The sequence below is a fragment of the Neolamprologus multifasciatus genome, chromosome 13, assembly GCF_963576455.1.
Source record: "Neolamprologus multifasciatus chromosome 13, fNeoMul1.2, whole genome shotgun sequence".
NCBI lineage: Eukaryota > Metazoa > Chordata > Actinopteri > Cichliformes > Cichlidae > Neolamprologus > Neolamprologus multifasciatus.
This window is the reverse complement of record NC_140451.1, coordinates 10,507,999-10,529,053: the sequence shown is the minus strand read 5'-3', so window position 1 is coordinate 10,529,053 and position 21,055 is coordinate 10,507,999. Positions and strand designations below refer to the sequence as shown.

Below are 21,055 nucleotides of genomic sequence, written 5' to 3'. Positions count from 1 at the left end.
CTGAATGACTGCTGTATTTTTTAAATCTCTTTATGTCACATAACCCACAATATAAAAAATCATAATAAAGTCTTGTTTTTATGGGTTTATTAATAGCTGTTCAAACAGCTTGAACTGAATGCCTTTATTTTTAAAGGTGGCTCTTATTTTTTTCAGGTGCTGGTGGGGGTTTATGTCCTTGATATCAATGATAACGACCCGGTCCTCCTTAACCTGCCTTACAACACAAGTGTAAGTGAAGGCGCGTCAGTACACACGTCTGTGGCCAGAGTCCGGGCGCAAGATGCAGACAGCGGACGCAACGCACTGCTCACTTATAACATCACTGCTGGCAACCAGGATGGAGCCTTCTACATCAATGACACAGTGAGAGAACTGGGTGGTGGGGTTTAGGCTGAAAAAGGTGGAGCAGGCGGTGGAAGATAAAGAAGCATCCAAGTGCTTCTAGATTTAGTCCCAGATCAGTTTATCGGTTTAGTTTAACCTATGAAAATGTTCAGGCTCCCTTTAATCTGCAGTCCAGCTATATGCATTAGCTGTGTATAGACTATAAATAAAAAGCTTATGTGACAGGATATGAATTTGTCTTTTTTTTTTTAAGATAAGGGTGAAATATGCGGTCTCTTGTTTGTATCACAGACTGGTGTCGTCCAGGTCAACAGACCACTAGACAGAGAGCGAGTAGCGGAATACACGCTCACCATCACCGTCAAAGACAACCCCGAGAATCCCCGCATCGCTCGTAGGGTAAGCTCACTCTCCTGTGTGCATTTGTTGCAAGTGTTCGCATGCTACCACCCTGACAGTTTCACAGAGAGACCAATGAACCCATCTGCCTGCAAATAAAATAGTGTGTCTTTGCAGCTTATCTCGGGAATTTAACTGCAAGCGTGGTTTTTAGGTTATGCACAAATAGTTGTTTCACGAAAGCACTTGCCATAATGTGAATGAAATGTAAATGAGCCCTTCAGACTCTGGGTGATTGCTTTAGGTTGAACGATGAACAAGGCACAAATGGGTAATATAGTCCTAAATCACAACAACAGTGACCTCGAGTTGATTTATGTTGTACAATAACAGATGCCCACCATAACAGAGAGAAAACCCAACAATCAGACATGCCTATGAGCAAGCATTTGATGACAGTGGAAAGGAGAAACTCTTTTAACAGGAAAATTGCAACAGAACCAGGCTCAGGGAGGGGCGGCCAGCTTCTGCGATGTGTTGGTGGTGAGTTCTGACTCACATGGACAAGCCAAATGCCTTCTGGAGAACAGATTTTATGGCCAGATGAGACATCATCAACTTCACCTGAAATCAGCAGCTTGATGATTGAAACTTGACACAGCTGGGTGCTACAACAGGAAAATGATCCAAACACACATCAAAACTGGTTTTCCAGTGGATAAAGCAGTAAACGTTAAGCTTTTTGATTGGTGTTCCTAAAGCCCCAACCTCAACCCTATGCTTAAAACTAGCATGTGCCAGGAAACCAACTAATGTATATGAATTCTACCAAATCTACCAAGGAGAATGGTCAAATATCCAGCCTAAGTTATGCAAAAGCTTGTTGATGTCTACCAAAAGCATGTATGTATGCTGTACTGGAAAAAGAAAACTTCGAAGTTTTAAAAGTTCAAAAGCCCATGTTTGTCACAAGGTGACCTGGAGGCCAGCTTGAGGGAAAGGACCCAAAAGCAGACTCAGTAAGCTCAGTGATGAATTTACACTTGATTTATTCAGTGATATCAAAGCCATTTACAAACACCAAAACCCACAACAACCCCACAATATATTAAACAACTATTTACATGAATATGTACAATATGGGGAAGATGTGCGGAGCGTCAGTGAGGCGGAGGGGAGACTTCTTAGGGAAACACAGGAGCGGAAGACGGGCACAGATGAATGGTTTAACCAGAGCAGGATTACAGTCTCCTCCAGGGCACAAGGACAACAGAGGCAATGAGGCAAAGTGAGGCAGGAAATCTGAGGAGTGATTCAGTAGGTGTGGCTGCTTACTTGGATCAGACCGGTTTTCCAATTGGGAGGCGGCGTCGTGAACCCAAGTGAATGGTTTTGTGGCAGGGAATCCAGAGCTTCAGTGGGCAGGGTGGAGGCAGTGATAGTGGAGGAAATCCACTGAGGGAGGTGAAGGAGATTGCCTGACTCCGCCTTAAGGTGGACCCAGGAAGAACACCGCCAGCCCCGACACACCCGCCACTCAGTTGTATGGTGACAAATTTACCATGACATTCATGCCCATGATGACTGCATATAAACCTGTGATCACAACTATAAAAGTTACATAATGTAAAAATGTGCAAACGGTGGATTCATGTAGGAAAAAAAGCAAAACTTTCAATCTAAAGTTTTTCTATGCCCATTTTGCTCTACTAGGTACTAGTACTAGTAGTACTAGTTCAAAGTTCATCTTTGAAAGTTACATAATTTTGATACTTTAAGAGTTATAAGACACTTCTGTTTATACCTATGTCCCACCTGTTTGGTATTTTTGATACTTTACTTCCTGCATCCTGTTCATATGTGGTCTTTTTACTTAAAGCGAGAGTAACATAGTTCATCAAACTGCAGTTGTGAGGTTTTCTCTAAACGCACCATGCATCTGTGGGAAAAGGTGTGAAACTGTTCGTCTTGCCTGCAGAGATGTGAACCGCTAAGAGTCTGAATGCAGTCTATTAGTGCATGCAACAAAGTAGTGCAAAATCTGTCTGATCTGACGTCTGGTATCTCTATATTAGTTTGCAGGTTGACTGACCTATATTTGTCTCTTGCTTGCTGTGTCACACAGTCTTCTAAGCATTTTCTTTCCATGAATCTTTTGTCCCACACACCAGGATTCAGACTTCTTGGTTATCACCATTTTGGATGAGAATGACAATAGGCCTGTGTTTACCAGGAGCAGCTACAGGGCTGAAATCACAGAAAACTCTGCTGCAGGTAGCATCCGTGTGTGTGTGGGTGTGTGTGTGTGTCTACCTTTGCAACCTATAACTGAGCAACATGGTCTGTAGCACTGTCTAACCCACTTCCTGAATCTGTTTACACACAGTTCGTGTTCAGCAAAGGCTTTTTTTTTTCACTTTGTCGAGTGATTTGCAAATAGCCTTGTATTATAAGTACACTTCAGATACACAAAATACATTTGTTCAAAACACAAATAAAAAACACTTGACCTAGGGACAGTACAGAAGAGTTCTTCCAATAGTCCTTTACCTTGTAAGGACTGATGATTAATGTTATTTTTGAAATATTGTGAGACTAAAGTCGGCAGAAGTGACAAGCCTAAATCTATCCCCAAACAACGACTACTTTTTAAAGAAGAAAAGCAAAGAATTTTACCTGAATAATTTTCAGGGTGTAATAATTAAGATGACTTTTCTTTTTACCACAAATTGATTTAAATAGGGACATCTTTGTCTGTCTTGTAGGAACCACTGTAACAGTTTTAAATGGACCAGTTCTAGCTGAGGATAAAGACATTGGACGTAATGCTGTGGTGAAGTACCGCCTGCTGGGACCCAGGGTGGACCTCCTCACCGTAGATGCTGATACTGGTAACATTGTGACTCTCCAGTAACAAGAAAGAAGTTTTTTGTTTTTTTTAAAGTGTGATGGTAAAGTCTGTATCTCCCTCCAGGTGTGATACTTGTGCGCCAAGGAGCAAAGTTGGACCGAGAGGCATTTCAGGAGCCTCGTGTAGAGCTGTTTCTGGTTGCGGAGGACATAGGAGGTTTAAACAACAGCGTACCTCTCACAGTTACCATCCTGGATCAAAATGACAACCCTCCTGTCTTTAGCCCGTCCAGTTTCAGCGTTCGACTTCCTGAAAACAGCCCGACTGGTGTGTGCATTGCTTTGTTTCTATGATCTGGGTCAGTGAGTGGGATGGGAGGAGGGGCGTTGAAACAAAAGTATTACCCCTCCACTGTATGAGGTTTAGGGGCTTTTTGTCTTCGGTGTAGTGATACCTGATCACAATGTGTGTGTGTGTATGTTTGCTCTCCAGTCATTACTTTGTCTCTTCCAGGTGTTGTGGTGACTCAGCTGTCTGCCACCGATGCTGACTCAGGCTCTAACGGATGGCTGACGTACCGGTTGGAAAGTGGCGCCGAGGACCGCTTTGTGGTCGAAGCGCTGTCTGGCGCTGTCTTAGTGGGCAACGCCACGCTTGACAGAGAGGAGCGCGGATCCTACCGTCTTGTCATCATAGCAACTGACCGCGGCACACCCCCTTTGTCTGGCACGGCCACCCTGACTGTTATCCTGGATGATGTCAATGACTCACGGCCACGTTTTATACAGCCTGTAACCGTGATAAACGTCAATGAGTCCACTCCACCCGGTGTGGTGGTAGCCACGCTGACTGCCGAGGACCCTGATCTGCATCCGCGGCTGGAGTATTACATTATTTCCGTGGAGGCAAAGGATGATGGGAACAAGCCAGTGGATGGGCTCCAGGAGTCCTTTGGGATTGATCTACACACAGGTGAGACATATATTTCTACCGCGTTGTATGTTTAGATCTAAAAAGCTTTACTTTGAGTAATGATGATGGATACCGGCTATATCAGGTCTTTTGTGTGTCTTTATATGGACTTTCAGGCGCGGTATTTGTACGCAACCCTCTCAACAGAGAGCTGGTAGCTACATTTGAGATCATTGTGTCTGTACATGACAATGCCAGCGATGTTATTGACAGGTCAGGCAGTGTTCCCAATGGTAAGTGACTCTTTAACTTTCAGTTTATTATAAGTGATTTCCTAAGTAGTTTCCACGTATCTCTCATATCATGATCTCCTCTACAGCAAGATTAACCATCAACGTGTTGGATGTAAATGACAATGCTCCTCGTTTCCGGCCTTTTGGAGTGACTAACTTCACAGAGAAGATCTTGGAAGGAGCTCAGCCAGGCACAACGCTGTTGTCAGTGTCAGCTGTAGATCCAGACAAGGGTCCCAATGGCCAGATCATCTACCAACTGCTTCACTTGCCTCGAGGAGGATACGTTAGACTAGAGGACCCTTCAGTTGGTGGGCTGTCGTTGGCTGCATGCTGTCAACAAACGCAACATGCACCAGTTTTAGATTTGCTTTCATTTAAGATGCTGTGTTACTTGGAACATCAAATAAAACAGAATGCAATGATTTGCTAATCTTATTTTATTCACAGTATACAACAAAAACACATGTTTGAACTGAAATATTTTTTATATTTAATGAAAAATATTAGCTCATTTGGAATTTGACATGTCTCAAAAACTTGGGATGGTGCCACATTTTGAAACATTTTGCAACTATTGAAGTAAACTGAGAGTAAACTCAGAAGTAAAGAGGGCAGAGGCAAAAAAAACTGCATCTGTAAAAGGATTTCAGAATAATATTCCTTAATGTAAAATTGCAAACACTTTGAATGTCTCATGATCTACAGAACAAAATAAGAAAATATTTCTCTTAAACTGGTGCATTTTCTCAGTTTAAATAAGTTTTCTATGTTCTGTTCTGTGAAAATATGGGTTTATGAGATTTACAAGCTACTATTTACTAGCATTATTTTTTATTTGACTTGTTTTTATTGTAATTGTGTTTATATTATACTTTTCCGTACTTGTTGTCATGCAAATTTAAAATCTAAACACAGGCTATAGTATATGAATGTTGACTGTGACTATCATTGTGATACCATTTTTTCTAGGTAAGATCGTAGCCAACCAGACGGTGGATTTTGAGCAGGTCCAATGGCTGAATTTTACAATTCGTGCTCAGGACCACGGCACTCCTCCCAAGATTGCTGAGCTGCCAGTTTATCTGCGTATTGTAGATGTCAACGACAACAACCCTGTCTTTGTACAACCGTCATATCAGGTATTAAAGAGGATGCTAAGAAACACAAACACAATTGAAGCAAATTTGTGTAGGACTGTTGCTTAAAATGTTTCTATATTCTCTGTGATCACTGCTTAAACTTGATATTTGTGGAGATTTTAAGAGCCTACCGCAGGAGAAGTACAAGCCTCAGGATGCCAGTGTTATTAGTGTCATGAGTTACATCTATGTCTAAATTAAATAAAGTACCAGCGCACGTGAGCCCGAAAAGGACAAAACACAGCAAACCGAGAAATAACAAAGTCATTAAATTATGAATAAGAGCACACAAAATCCATGAAATTAATTCACCACAGTAAACTGCCACCAGTGTATTAACTGTAAAAATGAGCTTGCTTTGCAATGTCATCAAGCATTGTACTGCATGAGTGTTTTTTTGTTCTTTTTTTCTTGTTTGTAGGAGCCTGTGTTTGAGAATGTAGACTTAGGCACCACCATAGTTCGCGTCCATGCTACAGATGCTGATTCTGGCCTCTTTGCAGTGATTGAGTACAGCCTGGTAGATGGAGAGGGCAAGTTTGGAATCAGACCATCTACTGTAAGTGAACTCATAGACCAGCAAAATCTGATCTAGTGTAAATAAAATTGCTTTATTTTTGTTTCTGTAATTAGAGTTTTGTTTTAGCATTTCCTAGAAAATCCAAAATGACAAAGCTTTGCTTAAAGTGTAACAAAAACATCTCAGAGTAGTTACAGTAAATGTAACATTCCACTGTGTGAGATTTTAGTGGAAAGGTTAAAGCGAAGCAATCCATAACCTTTGAACAGCAGGTTCCACTGAAAATGTGGAATTTCTGTCCTCTGGGGAAAAAAATAAACATTTATTGAGTAGTGAGGAGTGTTTTAATGTGTTATCTCTCCTGGCAGGACTGAGGAGCATACTACCAGGAAACACAAGTTTATGCAAAAGGATTTTTAATGACCTAAAAATATCTACAGTACATATTTGACCATATTTGACTTCTGTTCTGTCATAAACACAGAGCCAACTAAATGTTCTCCCAGTCAACACTTTTACTTCTTCCCCTCATCATTCTTTCTCTTCTGCGTTAGGGAGAGATCTACATCCTGTCCCCTCTAGACAGAGAGACAAAGGATCACTACACTTTAACAGCTGTCGCCCGAGACAATCCCGGCGACAGTCCAAACAAGAGACGAGAGAACTCTGTCCAGGTAGAAATCGTAGTTCGTGATGGCAAAAATATTTGGTTTACACATAAACAATATTGTAAATATGTCTTTAGTATTTGGGTGATTCATTGAACCCTTATGGAAATGAGAAATAGGCCAATTTTACAAGTTGTGTTGTCAAAGTCAAAAAATAGCAAATCATGCAAACACTTGATCAAATACTTATTAAGGGTGTCAACCAGGGGAATCTATGAATTTGAAGCCAATGCTTATCTTATAATATATATATAATTTTTATAATTTGAACTATTGTTTTAACTGTGCACTGAGCTAAACTCTGCAGATCTTAAAGCCCAAGCTAATACTATCCCTAATATCCTTTTGCATTATAATGTGTCAAATCAGGTCCTGGTGACTGTTCTCGATATCAACGATTATCGGCCGCGCTTCTCAGAGCGAGTGTACAACACCAGTGTGTTTGAGAATGAGCCCAGTGGTACTTCTGTGATAACAATAAAGGCTACTGACCTGGATGAAGGCGAGAATGGCGCAGTACTCTACAACATGTTGGGACCCCATTCAGGTATGAACACGCAAGATGCAATAAAATCCTCAATAGGGTCACATGACTAAATCTTTTCAATGAACTATGCTTTGAATTAAAAGTTACTACCTTAGGTACAGCTTGAATTCTTCCAATAAATATCCACACTTTACTTTTTAATCGCTTATATAATCGGTGGAAAGAGAATAGTATCACAACTTTGTCTTCTCTTGCGCTTTTTCAGATGCGTTCTCCCTGGATCCAAACACAGGACTGGTGCGATCTCGACGTCTGCTTCAGTCATCGGAACGTTTCAACCTGACTGTGGTGGCTACAGACCAGGGGCGTCCCCCCCTATGGGGCACAGCGGACCTGATCATCATAGTCATAGATGTCAATGACAACAGACCTGTGTTTGTTAGGCCAGCCAATGGAACTATCATCCATATCCTGGAGGTACTATCTGCATTCACAGCCTTCTTTAAGTCATCGTTGTCAGCATGTGCTTTTGCCGTACGCTTCTGTTGTGCAAGGATATATATGTCCTGATTTCTTTACTCTAGTGCTACTATGATGCTCAAAAGAAATGAGTCACTGGTTTTACTGTGAAGAGTTGAACTTATACTTTTACTTCCTTTTTAATACACTGCTAATAAAATGTATTTCATGTGGATTAGTCATATTTGTCTGACACTCCATCAGTATCATAAGTGGCTCTAATAAAAGAACCCTTATTGTGGTTTGGTTGTGGTCTTTCAAGAGTTGTTTATCTTCCAACTGAGAGACATCATACCATATCACAATACAGAAACCTCTCATAAACCACAGATTTCTTGCATTTGAGTAATATAGATAGGGTATTTAGTTCACATCACCAAACACTCACTGCCCTTCTTTGCTCTGTACAGGAACAACGTCCAGAACTGGTTGTGTATGAAGTGCATGCTACAGATGCTGATGCGGGGCTCAATGGAGAAGTGCGCTATGCCTTCCTGCAGACGGGAGCCGGTAACAGAGACTGGGAAAACTTTCACATTGATGCCGTGACTGGAGTCATTACTACTACTGCAAAGCTTGACCGAGAGAAGCAGGCCTTGCTTAGCGTGAGTCACCAGAGTTTGTTTGTGTTTTCAGTTGGTGTAATTGTAGGTATGTGACGCTAACCCTGTGCAAACTGTTCTCTCAGCTTATTATTGTGGCCCGTGACATGGGCCAGCCAGTGCCTTATGAGACCACACAGCCTCTGCAGGTGGCGCTGTCGGACATCGACGACAATGAGCCTGTCTTCCTCAAACCGCCTGTGAGCACACAGATCTAGGAATACATCATAAATGTGGTCATCTGTACATAAGAGATTGTGTTCATGTGTTTTTATGTAATATTTTCTCATGGTCTGTGTGTGTGTGCACTTCCCAGCGTGGTGGCTTGCCTTACCAGAAGCTGACAGTGCCTGAGCACTCCCCTCCAGGAACCATTGTGGGCAACATAACCAGAGCTGTGGACGCCGATGAGGGCTCCAATGCAATCGTCTACTACTTTATTGCAGGTCACTCGGTGCTCTACACACAGTAGCATGTTTTTGCTGTTAATTGTGATATATTTTCTCAGTCAGTTCAATAACTGATTTAGCCAAAGTCTTGAATTTAGGAAGATTATAAAACAAGTTTTTCCTAACTTATCTCTATTGTGTGGCCATATGAAAGTCCTTGTACTTCAAAAGCTTGAGAATAATGAAGACATTTGTATGGATCTAGCTGTCTTTGTTCGCTCTTTGAAGCTTCAGTGTTTAATGTGGCCAAATGTGTCTCTTCCTGAAGGAGGAAACAGCGATGGAAACTTTGGCTTGAGTCTAGATGGAGAGTTAAAAGTGCTCAAAGATCTGGACCGAGAGGAGATCCCAGTCTACTCCATCATAATCAAGGCTTCCAGCAACAAGAGCTGGACTCCCCCCAGGGGTCAGAGGTCATTACGGGCTAAAGCTCTGGATCCGGCTCAAGACCCCAGTCTGCTGGAAGTCCGGATTGAACTGGAAGACATCAATGACCAGACACCACGCTTCATAAAGGCAGAGTACACTGCAGGTAACCTGCTTTCCGGCATAAATCTGTATGATGGACTATGTGATGCCGACATTTACTTTGTACATTTCTTTCTTGTTTTAGGAGTTGCAGCAAACGCCAAAGTGGGCTCAGAGCTTATCAAGTTGGTGGCTATAGATAATGATATAGGCAACAACAGCGTGGTCCAGTACCACATTGTTACGATCCGCTACTTCCACTCACAGAACAACGGCAGTGAGGATGTTGGCAATATGTTCATCATCGGTGCGTTTCTATAATGCATTGCTGTAATGCAAATCCTCTGAAGGGGGAACCAAAATGCATTGTATTTTAATCTTGGGTACATTTTGACCTGTGAGAAAAAAGAAATTGCACAACAAGTATTTCGGAATTCTAGAGGGCAAAAACACTGTGTAGCAATGGCGAGAGATTTAAAGACAATGCAGATGTCAAATATCTCATAATAAAAACTTGATGAAAAAACTGTTCACATATTGTTTTAAAAGATAAGGATGACTCTGTCACAAATGAGTAAGTTCAGACTTTGAACTCATTCGCAAACAAATTATAGGAATTGAAATGGCTTCAATAAAACCGAGTTAACAAATAGTAGTGTTCTCACACATGAACATTTTGCTTCCCGTAACCATTTTCCCACGCAGACGCAGAGAAAGTTACTTAAACCAGATCTTTTCTGCATGGTTTCAGTTGTACTGGTGTACATACAGTGACAAAAGTCTTTTTGCTCCCGAGTGAAGCAAATTTCTTACACAGAAACAATGCTGTCCCTTGATTTCCCCAGGTTTGACAGATGGCATCATCCGCACTTACGATCTCTTCACAGCCTTTAATCCCGGCTACTTTCAGCTTGAGATTTTGGCATGTGATTTCGCTGGACACAGCACAACAACTAATGTGAATATCTATATTCTCCGGGATGACCAGAGGGTCAAGATAGTCTTCAATGAGATTCCCGATTTTGTTCGTGCAAACCAGGAAGATTTCATCAACCTGCTCTCCAACATCACCGGTGCTATTGTCAATTTAGATGACATACAGGTTAGGCTTTCTTAGAGAAATGCTTTGATTTGTTTGCAGTGTGTAGATATCTGACATCTTTGACCCTTTTTTTTTCAGTTTCATGTGGACAAGAAGGGCAGAGTGAGCTATGTTCAGACTGATATGCTCATCCACGTTGTCAACAATCAGACCAACACCATCCTAGACGTTGAAAGGTCGCGTATGCACTAGCGCTCCAAAGCAGCGTGGTTGCACTTTGATTCACATACACTAGGCATAATAAGGCCAGTGCAACACATTACTACACAGACTACACATTCTGAACCGATTTCCTGTTTTTAATACTTTCCAGGGTTATTCAGATGATCGATGAAAACAAAGAGCAGCTGAGAAACCTGTTCAGAAAATACAATGTTGTGGACGTCCAGCCAGCTGTTGGGGACAAACTGCCAGACGACATCTCTACTCTGCAGGTGTGCAAAGCTGCCAACTCTGGAAGTCTCCAGCCTGCTGCAAATGTTATTTGGTTTTGGTGCTTTTAAGGTGTCTTTCTTTTTCTCTTTCACAGCTGGTCATCATTATCTTGGCTGTGCTGCTGTGCTTTGCGGGGATTTTGTTTGTCACAATGAATTGGCATTATCGCAGAGTGTAAGAATTTTGTATTAAGGCACATTTGTTTACATTGTTTGAAACTCGCTCAGTCACGCTACCAGTCTGAGCAGCTGATCAACATGTTTATGATCTCATAATGTGTCTTTTTGTTTGACGCAGACATGAGAGGAAGTTGAAAGCAATTGTCGCAGGATCAACAGGTGAGAAGCAGCTCGACTGATGGGACGGTCCCTTTATCTGTTGATCAGGAAATGACTTTGCTGTCTGCTGATGTACAGTACAAAATATCAGTTAACTCAAAGCTGTTTTTCCATTACACTGAACTTTCCTCTACCTCACAGGAAACCAGGGACTAATGGATATCCTGGACATGCCTAACACTAACAAGTACTCCTTTGAGGGGTAAGATAATAGCTTTATTTTTACACTTTACTGGCTAACATTATTTACAAGAAGTTCTCACTTACAACAAAGTTCTCACTTGATGTTTGTTTTTTGACAAGTTCTGTTTTTTCCGGCATGCCTCTCCTTGACTTAGAAAACAATAAACAAATAAATGCTTAATAAGTGTATTTATTAATAATATAACAGAGGAGGTTAACAGACACTGCAACAAAGGACAGAAGAAGAGCAGGGCACAGGAGGGAGACAAGACATTTGACAATAATGAAAGACAGTGGTACAGGAGGGGAAGTAAAACTAAACACTAGACACCACTAGATTTTATCAAAATAAAACAGGAAGTAAACACCATGACTAAACGTTTTAACTTAATCTTAAACTACAAGAGGGAACAAATTAAAATCCAAGGACTAAATTATAACAAGAATTAAATGCTCCAAAATGCTCAAGAAAATAAAAAGACCAGTATACAAAACTAGTGAACAACCTAAAAAATTGAAAGTTAAAAATCATCGTCCTGCAACCCCAAGAAATATTATCGGAATTTAATTCCCCACAAAACCGTAAAGTGTTGTTTTAACGTGTGACAGCAAGACTAACATGTTAATTAGTAAGTGTTAAAGGTTATCTCTGCATAGCTCCGGGCTAGCTGTTTCCAGTGTCATTATATCAAACTAAGCTAACTGCACATTAGCTTTATAATTAGCTTACAGACAAAAGAGTTGTAAAAATCATAGTTAACTGCATTGTCATGACTATTTGAGCTGTTTTCACCATAATTAGGTGTCTTCAGCATGTCTATAGCACAACAAATTACGAGAAAAGAGACACATAATCCAATCATTTCTTTCCTTTCTCCATAGATCAGGAAGTTCATTTGAATTAACCATTTTCTTGAAGCTTATTTTGATGCCTTCAAAGGCAAGGTCCTTTGTGTAACCTCTCACTGATGGATTTAATGCTTCTGCAGGGCCAATCCAGTGTGGCTGGACCCATTCTGTCGCAACCTGGAGCTGGCTGCTCAGGCTGACCATGAGGATGACCTGCCCGAGAACCTGAGTGAGATAACTGACCTGTGGAACAGCCCCGCACGCACTCACGTCAGTACCAACATCCATTTGTATTTCTCAACAACACCCCAAGTATATTAATAGATACAATGTTGCTATGTGTTTTAATACTCAGAGATGTAGAATATGGGAGTTTGTATCGTTTACCATGAAATACTCCACCATAACGTTTTCACCATTTGTTCTCACAGGGCACATTTGGTCGAGAGCCTCAAGCGAAACCTGAGGATGATCGTTACTTGAGGGCAGCAATTCAGGAGTACGACAACATTGCTAAACTGGGCCATATCATGAGGGAGGGCCCTATCAAGGTGAGACCAGGAGTAATGCACTCACACATGCGCATACTTTCATTTTTATTTTTGCTCCATCCATCTCATAATTGTCGGGACAGCTTCTTGTCCCAGAACTCAAGCCTTCCCCTATTTTTAAGAAGTGGAGGAGGTCCTGAGTATAAAATATAGAGGCAGACCCTGAGGACTCTATTATAGGCTTTTAACATGCCTTCAGGGATAGGCCTTCCTGCTCTGGATTCTTATTTATCTGTCCTGTGACAGCGCGGGTGTGCAAAGGTGGATGGTGTTACATACTATGTTTGATCATGACTGCCATCCTGTCAGGGTTCCCTGCTCAAGGTGGTCCTGGACGACTACCTGAGACTGAAAAAGCTCTTTGCAGCACGGCTTGTCACAGCATCCACAACCGAAGGAGACATCTCATCTGTCACTGAGGTGGGCTACAAAAAACGGACGATCTATCTGCACCTGCTGAAGGTGTTCCTGTCTGCTGGAGAATGATCTTCTATTTCTCTCAGTTCCCTTTCTGACATCTCGTCTGCGTACTCTGACGTGATTCCTTCTTGCTGGTTCTCCTTTCTCGTGTACCGTGAACCAGACTTCAGGTCAAACAGAGTTTAAGCTTAAAATTTGCTGATTATTTGTTTCAAGTGTTTTTCTTCCAGTGACCTACTCATTTCACTTCTGTTTCATTCCACTGATTTACTCCTTTCTAGCACCTTGTCAAAGCTATTTCTTTGTCAACCTAATGCATTTTAATCCCAGCATTAATAGCTAGCAGCTTCATTCACTCTCCCTCTCGTCTCCTGTCCTCCTTTAACAGCTGATCCAGAGCGATTTGGATGATGAGGACGATGAGCATCTGGGTATGGGTGGAGGTCGGGGCACTCTCCGTTTCAAGCACAAGCTTCCTGTGGAGTTGAAAGGGTCTGAGGGTGTGCACGTGGTCCACGGCAGCACAGGCACGCTCCTCACGTCTGACCTCAACAGCCTGCCTGAGGACGACCAGCGGGCCCTGGCACGTTCTCTGGAGGCACTCAATTCTGATGGGGTGCTGTACTCTGAGCGCAACGCCCGTACAGAGTCTGCAAAGTCCACCCCGATGCACCGCCACAAGGATGGGGACACCCTGTCCGAGAGTCCGCTGGAGATCACAGAGTTATGACTAGCCGAGGCCTCGCTGGTCTGAGAGCAAACCACGACTCGTGTGTGTGTGTGTGTGTGTCCTTGTGCCTCCACACCGCCACCCTGATAAGTTTGGGAAGGACTGGAGGAGCAGTGTGTGTAGTCTAGGGAACATCATCATCGAACGTCAGTGCATCATTGAGACATCCCGATAAAGGATGAACGCAGCACTGGGTCAGCGTCGGTGGATGTTGCATTGGAAAGGGTGCCATGTTGAATTTTGTCAAGAGATGGTTTATTTAAAAAGAAAACATATTAATAAAGGAAAGTGACAAGCTTGACACTTTCCTTCAGCGAGACAGAAAAAAAAACTGGTTTCATCAACTTTTATTTGAAGAGCTGAGTGGAAAAGAGGGACTAAGCCTCCCTGTGGGAGAAGCTTGTTGAACCACGACCTTAAAATCGTCAGAAGGTGCCTCGTTCTCACTAAGCTTTTTGAAGGCATGCCTGGACTGCAGACACTCACACAAATGCACACACACACTCAAAATAAATAAATAGAATAAAAATGATGCTACACACACTCAGACCAGCGGATGGCCGTCAATGGGAGACTGAGACAATAACAATTCTTTATCACGCCGATATTTTTCCTTATTGAAAGATGCCTATGTCTGTGTTGAATGAGATATTAGATGTTGTTGTTGGGACTTTATTGATGAACACTTTATGGATACAGGGGAACCTCTGTATTTTCCCAGTGATGCTCACGGAGTGGCGTTTTCGCCTCACACAAAGGGATGAGGAGGCCTGAGCTCTTTTTGATCGTCTGAAGAGCAGCAGAGAACATTCAGACTCTAGTCCAGCTCACTTTTTAGAGCATAACTGTGTCAAGAACCTGCATAAGAAGACGAAGACTTCTTAAATGATGAACATGGTGGATGAAGGATGACTGTTATCTGGTACTGGGGTCACAGGGAGTAAATAAATCTTTGATATTAAGGGGAGTTAGAGAAAACGTTGATAAAGACTTATAGATGGGGGAAACTATGAATTATCCCATTTTATAGACATAAAGAAGGCATTGTGCCCAGAGACTTTACACTGCCACCTGAGGGAGTAAAAGTCATGCTCCAATGAGCAATGTTTGCTTTATTTTTTTATTTTCTAGAATATGTGATGGAATTAAAAGATATTTTTGAAGAAAAAAAAATATGCTGGCTTACCAAAATCGGTAGGGAACAACTTTGGATGTTTGGAGTATGTGTATTTTGTGCTATGGTGACATGTCGTTCTGTTTTCCTTTGCAGGACAACTAATGCTGTTTCTGATGAGTGGTGTGTTTTAAAAAAATAATGATTTTTTATATTCCCATTTTGTAAGTTTTTATTTCTTTGTCATTTTTGTCACCAGCCCTGAGATCTGTGTTGGGAAATGTTGTGGGATGGTCTGTGGTAATAAAAAGACTTATGCAATGGCCTCTGACCTCAATGGATGTTGCCATAAGTCTGGTGTCTGATGCAGCAGAACGAGCTCAGGCAGGAACAAAAAGCCTGGGAATCTGAAAATAAACATGAATAAACCTAAATATTAGTCCCCCAGTTACCTCACAGTTGACGTCTGTTCTACCCTCCAACAAAAGCTTAATTGGGAACATAACACTACAAAAGAAGACTTAGCAACTGTGGTGAGGTGGTAAATACTGCCTCCTAGTGGAACACACTTGGTATTAGGGAGCAAAAACATACAAGTAATTAGTTTGCACTCCAATCCATCCTTTTATTGTTATTAGATTACATAGAAAATTTTTCATTAATAATAGCTGTCAAAAAACTGGAAGGAGGCATTAGAAGACGTGATGTGATGTCTTGTCTTGTCTCATCGGCCTGTAGCGGTTCCTGATGTCACAGTGGAAGCAGTGGTTGACATCTTCTTCAGAGTCCTGTTCAACTGTAGGGACACACGAAGTGATCATTAGTCCTGTATTCAAAATCTTTTCAGTGTGGGGCAAACCAAAGGAGCAGGTGATGTTTTTAATTTTAATATTAGAGACAACTGTTTAATTTCCAAACTTTTAATATTCAAATTAGATTGTTACACCTTGTAATAGTTAGCACCTGAAACATATTAAATATTTTCCCATCCAGAGGCATTATGGACGATTGCTTACCTCCTCAAATTTGTGGATCTGTCTGATGAAAAAGTCTCCATACCGACGAGCGACTTTGGTGTCGGCAATGTGGATCATGTCCTGTGGGAAAAATGCCATCAAATATAAAGTACAACAAGCCACATCGACATATCTAACCTCTGTAAAACTTAATTTAAATCTTATGCTTAATTTTACCCGAACTAAACACCTGAGGCATTCCTCAGAGCCATCCAGCCCTGTGACATGCTATTTAAACAGCAGCACAGAAACATCAAAAGGAGCACTTTCATTTAAAAGATGTTCACCTTGTCAATGTAAAAGTCGACCTCAGACGCAGACTGGAACTCTCCGTCCAGCGCTGAGATGCCGCTGGTCCACACCAGATTCTTCATCTTGTGTTTGAAGACGAGCAGCTGAATGCGGAACTCCTGCTCTGTCATGTCCAGAAATCCGGCCAGCTTGGCTACTGGCATGGTGGTGTACAGCTTCAAGAAGCTACAATGACATATTGTGACTTAGATGACATGTATAAGCACTCAGACACAATCTAATAGTTCATGTAAAGGATTTAAATATGTAAAGTGTGGCAAAATGTTTGGAGGAGATTCAGGATATTTTTGTACGTTACTCCAGCTTTTACAGGTAAAACTACAACCTCCACATACTCACAAGTTGGTGGACTCACCTTCGAATGGTAGAGAGCTGGGCCTGCTGCTGCACCTCCTCAGCAAAGACCTTCAACTGCTGTTGAAAAGGTTCTTTGTGGTAGTTCGGGTGGACGTTGTCGTAGTTTGGCACTACAGGTGACAAGAACTTGGGACAGGCAAAGCTGAACAGCTCCTCGAACACCTGCAGATCTCTGAGATGGTAAAAGTAACATTTGCGTCAAAAGAAATGTTTGAGGCTACGAGCACAAATGCTGATAAAGTCATACATTACTGATTCCATATCCCATAAGCAAAGCTCCACACTTTATATAACATTCTACATAATACAAAATCATAACAGTAAAACAGAAAAGGACAAGGCAGTGAGTGTAGGTCTTACCCCTTTTGCATGCGGAGCATCTTATCTCCATACTTCTCCCTCAGCTGGGTGTGGATGCTCTCGTCGATGCGCATCGGGTACATGGTCAGAGCGATAGCCAGCAGGCCGTGCATCTGCTCATTTTGTTTGTTAATCTGAAGAAAACATACAGGTATTATGACACTTGTTCCAAACATAATACTGTTTGATCATCCAACACAATGAGAGTGCCTGATTATTATTCATGTGTCAAAGCATTTTAAAGCAAATCAGCGCATCCCAAATGTTGCTGTCTGAAGTTCTCTCACCACGTTCTGTACAGACATAAGTAAAAGAACCTACAGCTAAAGATAAGGCAATGTCTAAAAACCACTGCTGTCACTAACCATCTCATATTTATACGTTGACCTCTGGAACATGTTTCTTGTTCTCTGGATATAGAGCAGGATGTTAGCAAAGACTCGAATGGCATCCTGGTAGCGCCTCATCATAAGGTAGGCGAAACCCACATAGTAATATGTGGTGATTTGGCACTCTGGAACACGCGAGTACATACTCTGAAAGACAGGGAGAAAAAAATATGCAGAAATATGAATTACAGAGCAAACGAGCAGTTTCATTTTTTAACGTTTAATTTCAACAGATCAGCCAAACTTTATTTGTTGCTACAAAGGTTGATTTAATAGAAACTTTAAACTTTGAGATGAAATGAACTATATGACTCCGTGCTACTGAAGAACCGAGAACTCTGAATTATGTATTTAGTTTATAAAGTATTATAATAGTTATTCATTGTTAATGTGTCAGGTAAATTAATGAGTTCCTTCTTTTTTACTGCAACTTCACTTTGCCCACATTAAATTTCATGAGCATAAAGACTGATAAAACAGAAACTGTGCCGAGTCAAATTATCACAAGAATCCTCGGAGAATATCGTTTGTTTGTTTTAAATTAAAAACATCAGTATCTGTCAGCATTGTATCAATCCTTCTAGGACAAGAGGAAACAACACCAACAACATATTTCCATAATGACACTCAATCCCAGCGCTCATCATCACCAGTGGGAGCAGACCAGACCTCTCTCTACATGAGGTCTTAAATAAGGTCGTACCTTCTTATTGAGCTCAATGTTCTCCAGGACTTTGATGGCCTGGTAATAGTCACCAAGCAGAGAGTGAAGCCTCAAAAGCCCGACCAAGCTGAAGTAACCCAACATCTTGTACAGGGAGTGACGTCCATATTCTCCAGCCACGCTTTCTGGGTCTCCTGCATTACAAGAACACATAACATGTTCACGACCTATACAATCCTGGACTCTAAAGCCTTAAATTGACATAATTCAAGATTTTAAAATAATTAGGTTTCTATGAATACTCCATTGTTTCTATAAATATCATAAAAAACACTCTTCTTTACCTCCACTTGTGTAGACCTCAAGCTGACGGTTGATGTTGCTCTTGTCCACCAGGGAGTGGAGAACATTGAGGACACTGTGGACGTTCCAGATCTTCGGGTTGCTCCTCAGGAACTCAATTTCCTCCTCAGACTTTTTGGCTGTCTTACAGCGGTACTGACTGAACGACTGAAACTGAAGGTGGAAGAGATGTCTGTTAGTGGATTTTAAATATGCTTTCTAGCCACGTGGACCAGTGATAATTAAAGACCACGAATATCTTCATTAATATGTCACCTATCTGGTGCTTAAAGCAATTAAAACACTAACAACAACAGCTATCAGCCCTTTTCTTTATTTTGATCTTATTGATTGTTGAGCATGCACTCTAAAAACACTGTAATGTACCTGGTAGATAAACTCATCAATGATGTCCCAGAGCCACTGGTTTGGCAGCTCCAAGGGGGCCGGCCCATCAGCATCTGTTTAGAGTCAACAATGATCTCATATAGCTGCTGTTCTTGGATAAGAGAAAATGTATGGACAATGTGTGCTACTTACTGAGAATGTAGTTGAAGAGGTTGCAGTAATTGTAGTAGGACTCAAATCTCTGGTCCAAAGTTGGTCCACCCTGATTATACAGAAAATATTTTTTTCAGCCAAATTCTATAAAAAGTTTTGCACAGTGATAAAAAAAAAAAACAACCCAAACAACTGTTCATATTTAGCAGCTACTCACGCTGACTTTAGCGTAGATGTGTCTGTAATAGAGTTCTTTGTAGAGAATGAGAAACACGGCATCTGCAAAACACAAGAGACAAAAACAACATGAAACATCTCCACTGAACGACACAAAAGAGGCCTAAAACTTCTTTAAAATCTTAAATATATAAAATAAATAATAATCTTAAGCAGTGCAGATTTATCTTTTTTTATATATAATCACACTCAAACATTAAAGAGTAAAAATGATACTATCCATACAAAATCAAAAGTTGAACAAGTAATGGATAACGCTCTGACCATTGCCAACAAGTGATGCGATGGCCTCAGCCTCTGGCCAGGGAGAGGTCTTGAAGAAACGGTCAGTCAACTTGTTCCAGCTGAATGGGCAAGAGCATGAAAAGGTCAGCATATTAATCACACACGGTGTGAGAGTTATGTGCACAGAGTTAAGTTTACCTGTTTTCATAGACGTCCTGGATCTCGTAGATCTTCTGCTCAATGCTCTCACTAGACACCCGGTTGGACTGCAGCTCATACACCTTCTGGTCAATCAAGTCAGAGATGGTTTTGTGGAAATACTGCAGAAAGTTCTTGATCACCTCTGGGATGACATGGTAGGTCTGCTGCTCATACTGCCTCTCATAGGCAAGGTCTGCTTTAGGGTCACCTGCAAGGAAAATTAAAAGAACATCCTTTAATCTGCTCTAAAAGTTACTTGTGTTGTGTGACTGACTAAACAAGAGGATTGTATCTGTAAAAAGAGATAGTATGAGTATAAAAGGGATGGTTATTTGTATACTTACCAGTGTGTAGATCGTAGTCGTTTGTGTAGGAGTAAGGATCGTACTGTAAGGAAACAAAGCAATCAGGCATTTGTTACTGATACAGCTACAGCATCTGATATTGATCTGCCCAGCGAAAAACGACCAACTGATCGATTACATAGCGATATTTTATAATAATAAAAATGCACTAAAAGGAGTTACAGACAATTAGCTACTTTTTTGGTTGCATTGTCTTAAAGCAGGGTTTAATAGTAATTTTTTATCACACTAACTCATTGAAGCCACTGTTATACTATGCCGGTGGAGTCGAGCTAGCTACACAGCTACCTAGCTAAAAGTGTGCCATTGTTATTGCAGTCAAAACGTACAAATGTCTGAAGGAGTAAATGTGTACTTACATCCTCTTCGTCGTGGTATGACATTGTATTAGCTATTAGTCCAAGCTAGTTTAGCTGCTGGAGTGAAAAAAGAGAATATGTGCTCAATTAGCTACCGCCGCTAAACCACGCAGCTGGCGGTGGAGAGATGAGAAGAAGCGGAAGGAAGTAGCTGTGACGTAGGAGTGACACGCATTGTAATCGGAGCACTATGGGAAATTGAGTTTGTTGTTCACGAAAAGAAACACTCGATTCTCAAACTTTCGCATATCGCCTCTAAAAGCCATTTCAAACAAAATGTAGAGGGTGGTGAATTTAAAAACGAATAACCATTTCTTTCCGCGTTTTTTTCTTCTTAAGTTTCTCTTAGGGAATGAAACCTATGTAATTGAGAACAAGCTAGCTAGGGCTCTGATTAGGGTTTCATA

General features: G+C 41.3%; 2 protein-coding genes across 3 annotated transcripts in view; one reads left to right on the top strand and one right to left on the bottom strand.

The window, feature by feature from the left end:
* cdh23 (cadherin-related 23) overlaps positions 1 to 15,644 on the top strand; it is a 182,808-nt gene extending 167,164 nt beyond the window's left edge. Inside the window, exons 42-69 of one of the 2 annotated variants that reach the window (XM_085182044.1) lie at positions 157 to 366; positions 640 to 747; positions 2,859 to 2,961; positions 3,453 to 3,578; positions 3,662 to 3,865; positions 4,052 to 4,510; positions 4,627 to 4,743; positions 4,830 to 5,054; positions 5,716 to 5,885; positions 6,307 to 6,444; positions 6,960 to 7,079; positions 7,443 to 7,620; positions 7,826 to 8,037; positions 8,490 to 8,684; positions 8,768 to 8,881; positions 8,998 to 9,127; positions 9,399 to 9,662; positions 9,744 to 9,905; positions 10,444 to 10,700; positions 10,779 to 10,876; positions 11,014 to 11,134; positions 11,230 to 11,309; positions 11,433 to 11,473; positions 11,615 to 11,675; positions 12,646 to 12,775; positions 12,937 to 13,056; positions 13,366 to 13,476; positions 13,865 to 15,644. In XM_085182044.1, the coding sequence (XP_085038170.1) occupies positions 157 to 366; positions 640 to 747; positions 2,859 to 2,961; positions 3,453 to 3,578; positions 3,662 to 3,865; positions 4,052 to 4,510; positions 4,627 to 4,743; positions 4,830 to 5,054; positions 5,716 to 5,885; positions 6,307 to 6,444; positions 6,960 to 7,079; positions 7,443 to 7,620; positions 7,826 to 8,037; positions 8,490 to 8,684; positions 8,768 to 8,881; positions 8,998 to 9,127; positions 9,399 to 9,662; positions 9,744 to 9,905; positions 10,444 to 10,700; positions 10,779 to 10,876; positions 11,014 to 11,134; positions 11,230 to 11,309; positions 11,433 to 11,473; positions 11,615 to 11,675; positions 12,646 to 12,775; positions 12,937 to 13,056; positions 13,366 to 13,476; positions 13,865 to 14,206 (4,596 nt within the window). In that variant the 3' untranslated portion in view covers positions 14,207 to 15,644. The remainder of the gene's footprint in view (positions 1 to 156; positions 367 to 639; positions 748 to 2,858; positions 2,962 to 3,452; positions 3,579 to 3,661; positions 3,866 to 4,051; positions 4,511 to 4,626; positions 4,744 to 4,829; positions 5,055 to 5,715; positions 5,886 to 6,306; positions 6,445 to 6,959; positions 7,080 to 7,442; positions 7,621 to 7,825; positions 8,038 to 8,489; positions 8,685 to 8,767; positions 8,882 to 8,997; positions 9,128 to 9,398; positions 9,663 to 9,743; positions 9,906 to 10,443; positions 10,701 to 10,778; positions 10,877 to 11,013; positions 11,135 to 11,229; positions 11,310 to 11,432; positions 11,474 to 11,614; positions 11,676 to 12,645; positions 12,776 to 12,936; positions 13,057 to 13,365; positions 13,477 to 13,864) is intronic. The other variant, XM_085182045.1, reaches the window with a different exon arrangement.
* A 276-nt stretch (positions 15,645 to 15,920) lies between these two features.
* eif3l (eukaryotic translation initiation factor 3 subunit L) lies at positions 15,921 to 20,807 on the bottom strand. The gene is made up of 15 exons (XM_085182047.1): positions 20,649 to 20,807; positions 20,269 to 20,311; positions 19,922 to 20,132; positions 19,763 to 19,842; positions 19,479 to 19,540; positions 19,301 to 19,370; positions 19,148 to 19,221; positions 18,763 to 18,934; positions 18,458 to 18,612; positions 17,731 to 17,901; positions 17,366 to 17,499; positions 17,004 to 17,177; positions 16,624 to 16,813; positions 16,337 to 16,417; positions 15,921 to 16,116 (listed from the first exon to the last, which is right to left on the bottom strand). Exons 1-15 carry the CDS (start codon positions 20,670 to 20,672, stop codon positions 16,045 to 16,047), a joined length of 1,713 nt encoding a protein of 570 aa, XP_085038173.1. The 5' UTR covers positions 20,673 to 20,807; the 3' UTR covers positions 15,921 to 16,044.
* Between the last annotated feature and the right edge of the window lie 248 nt (positions 20,808 to 21,055).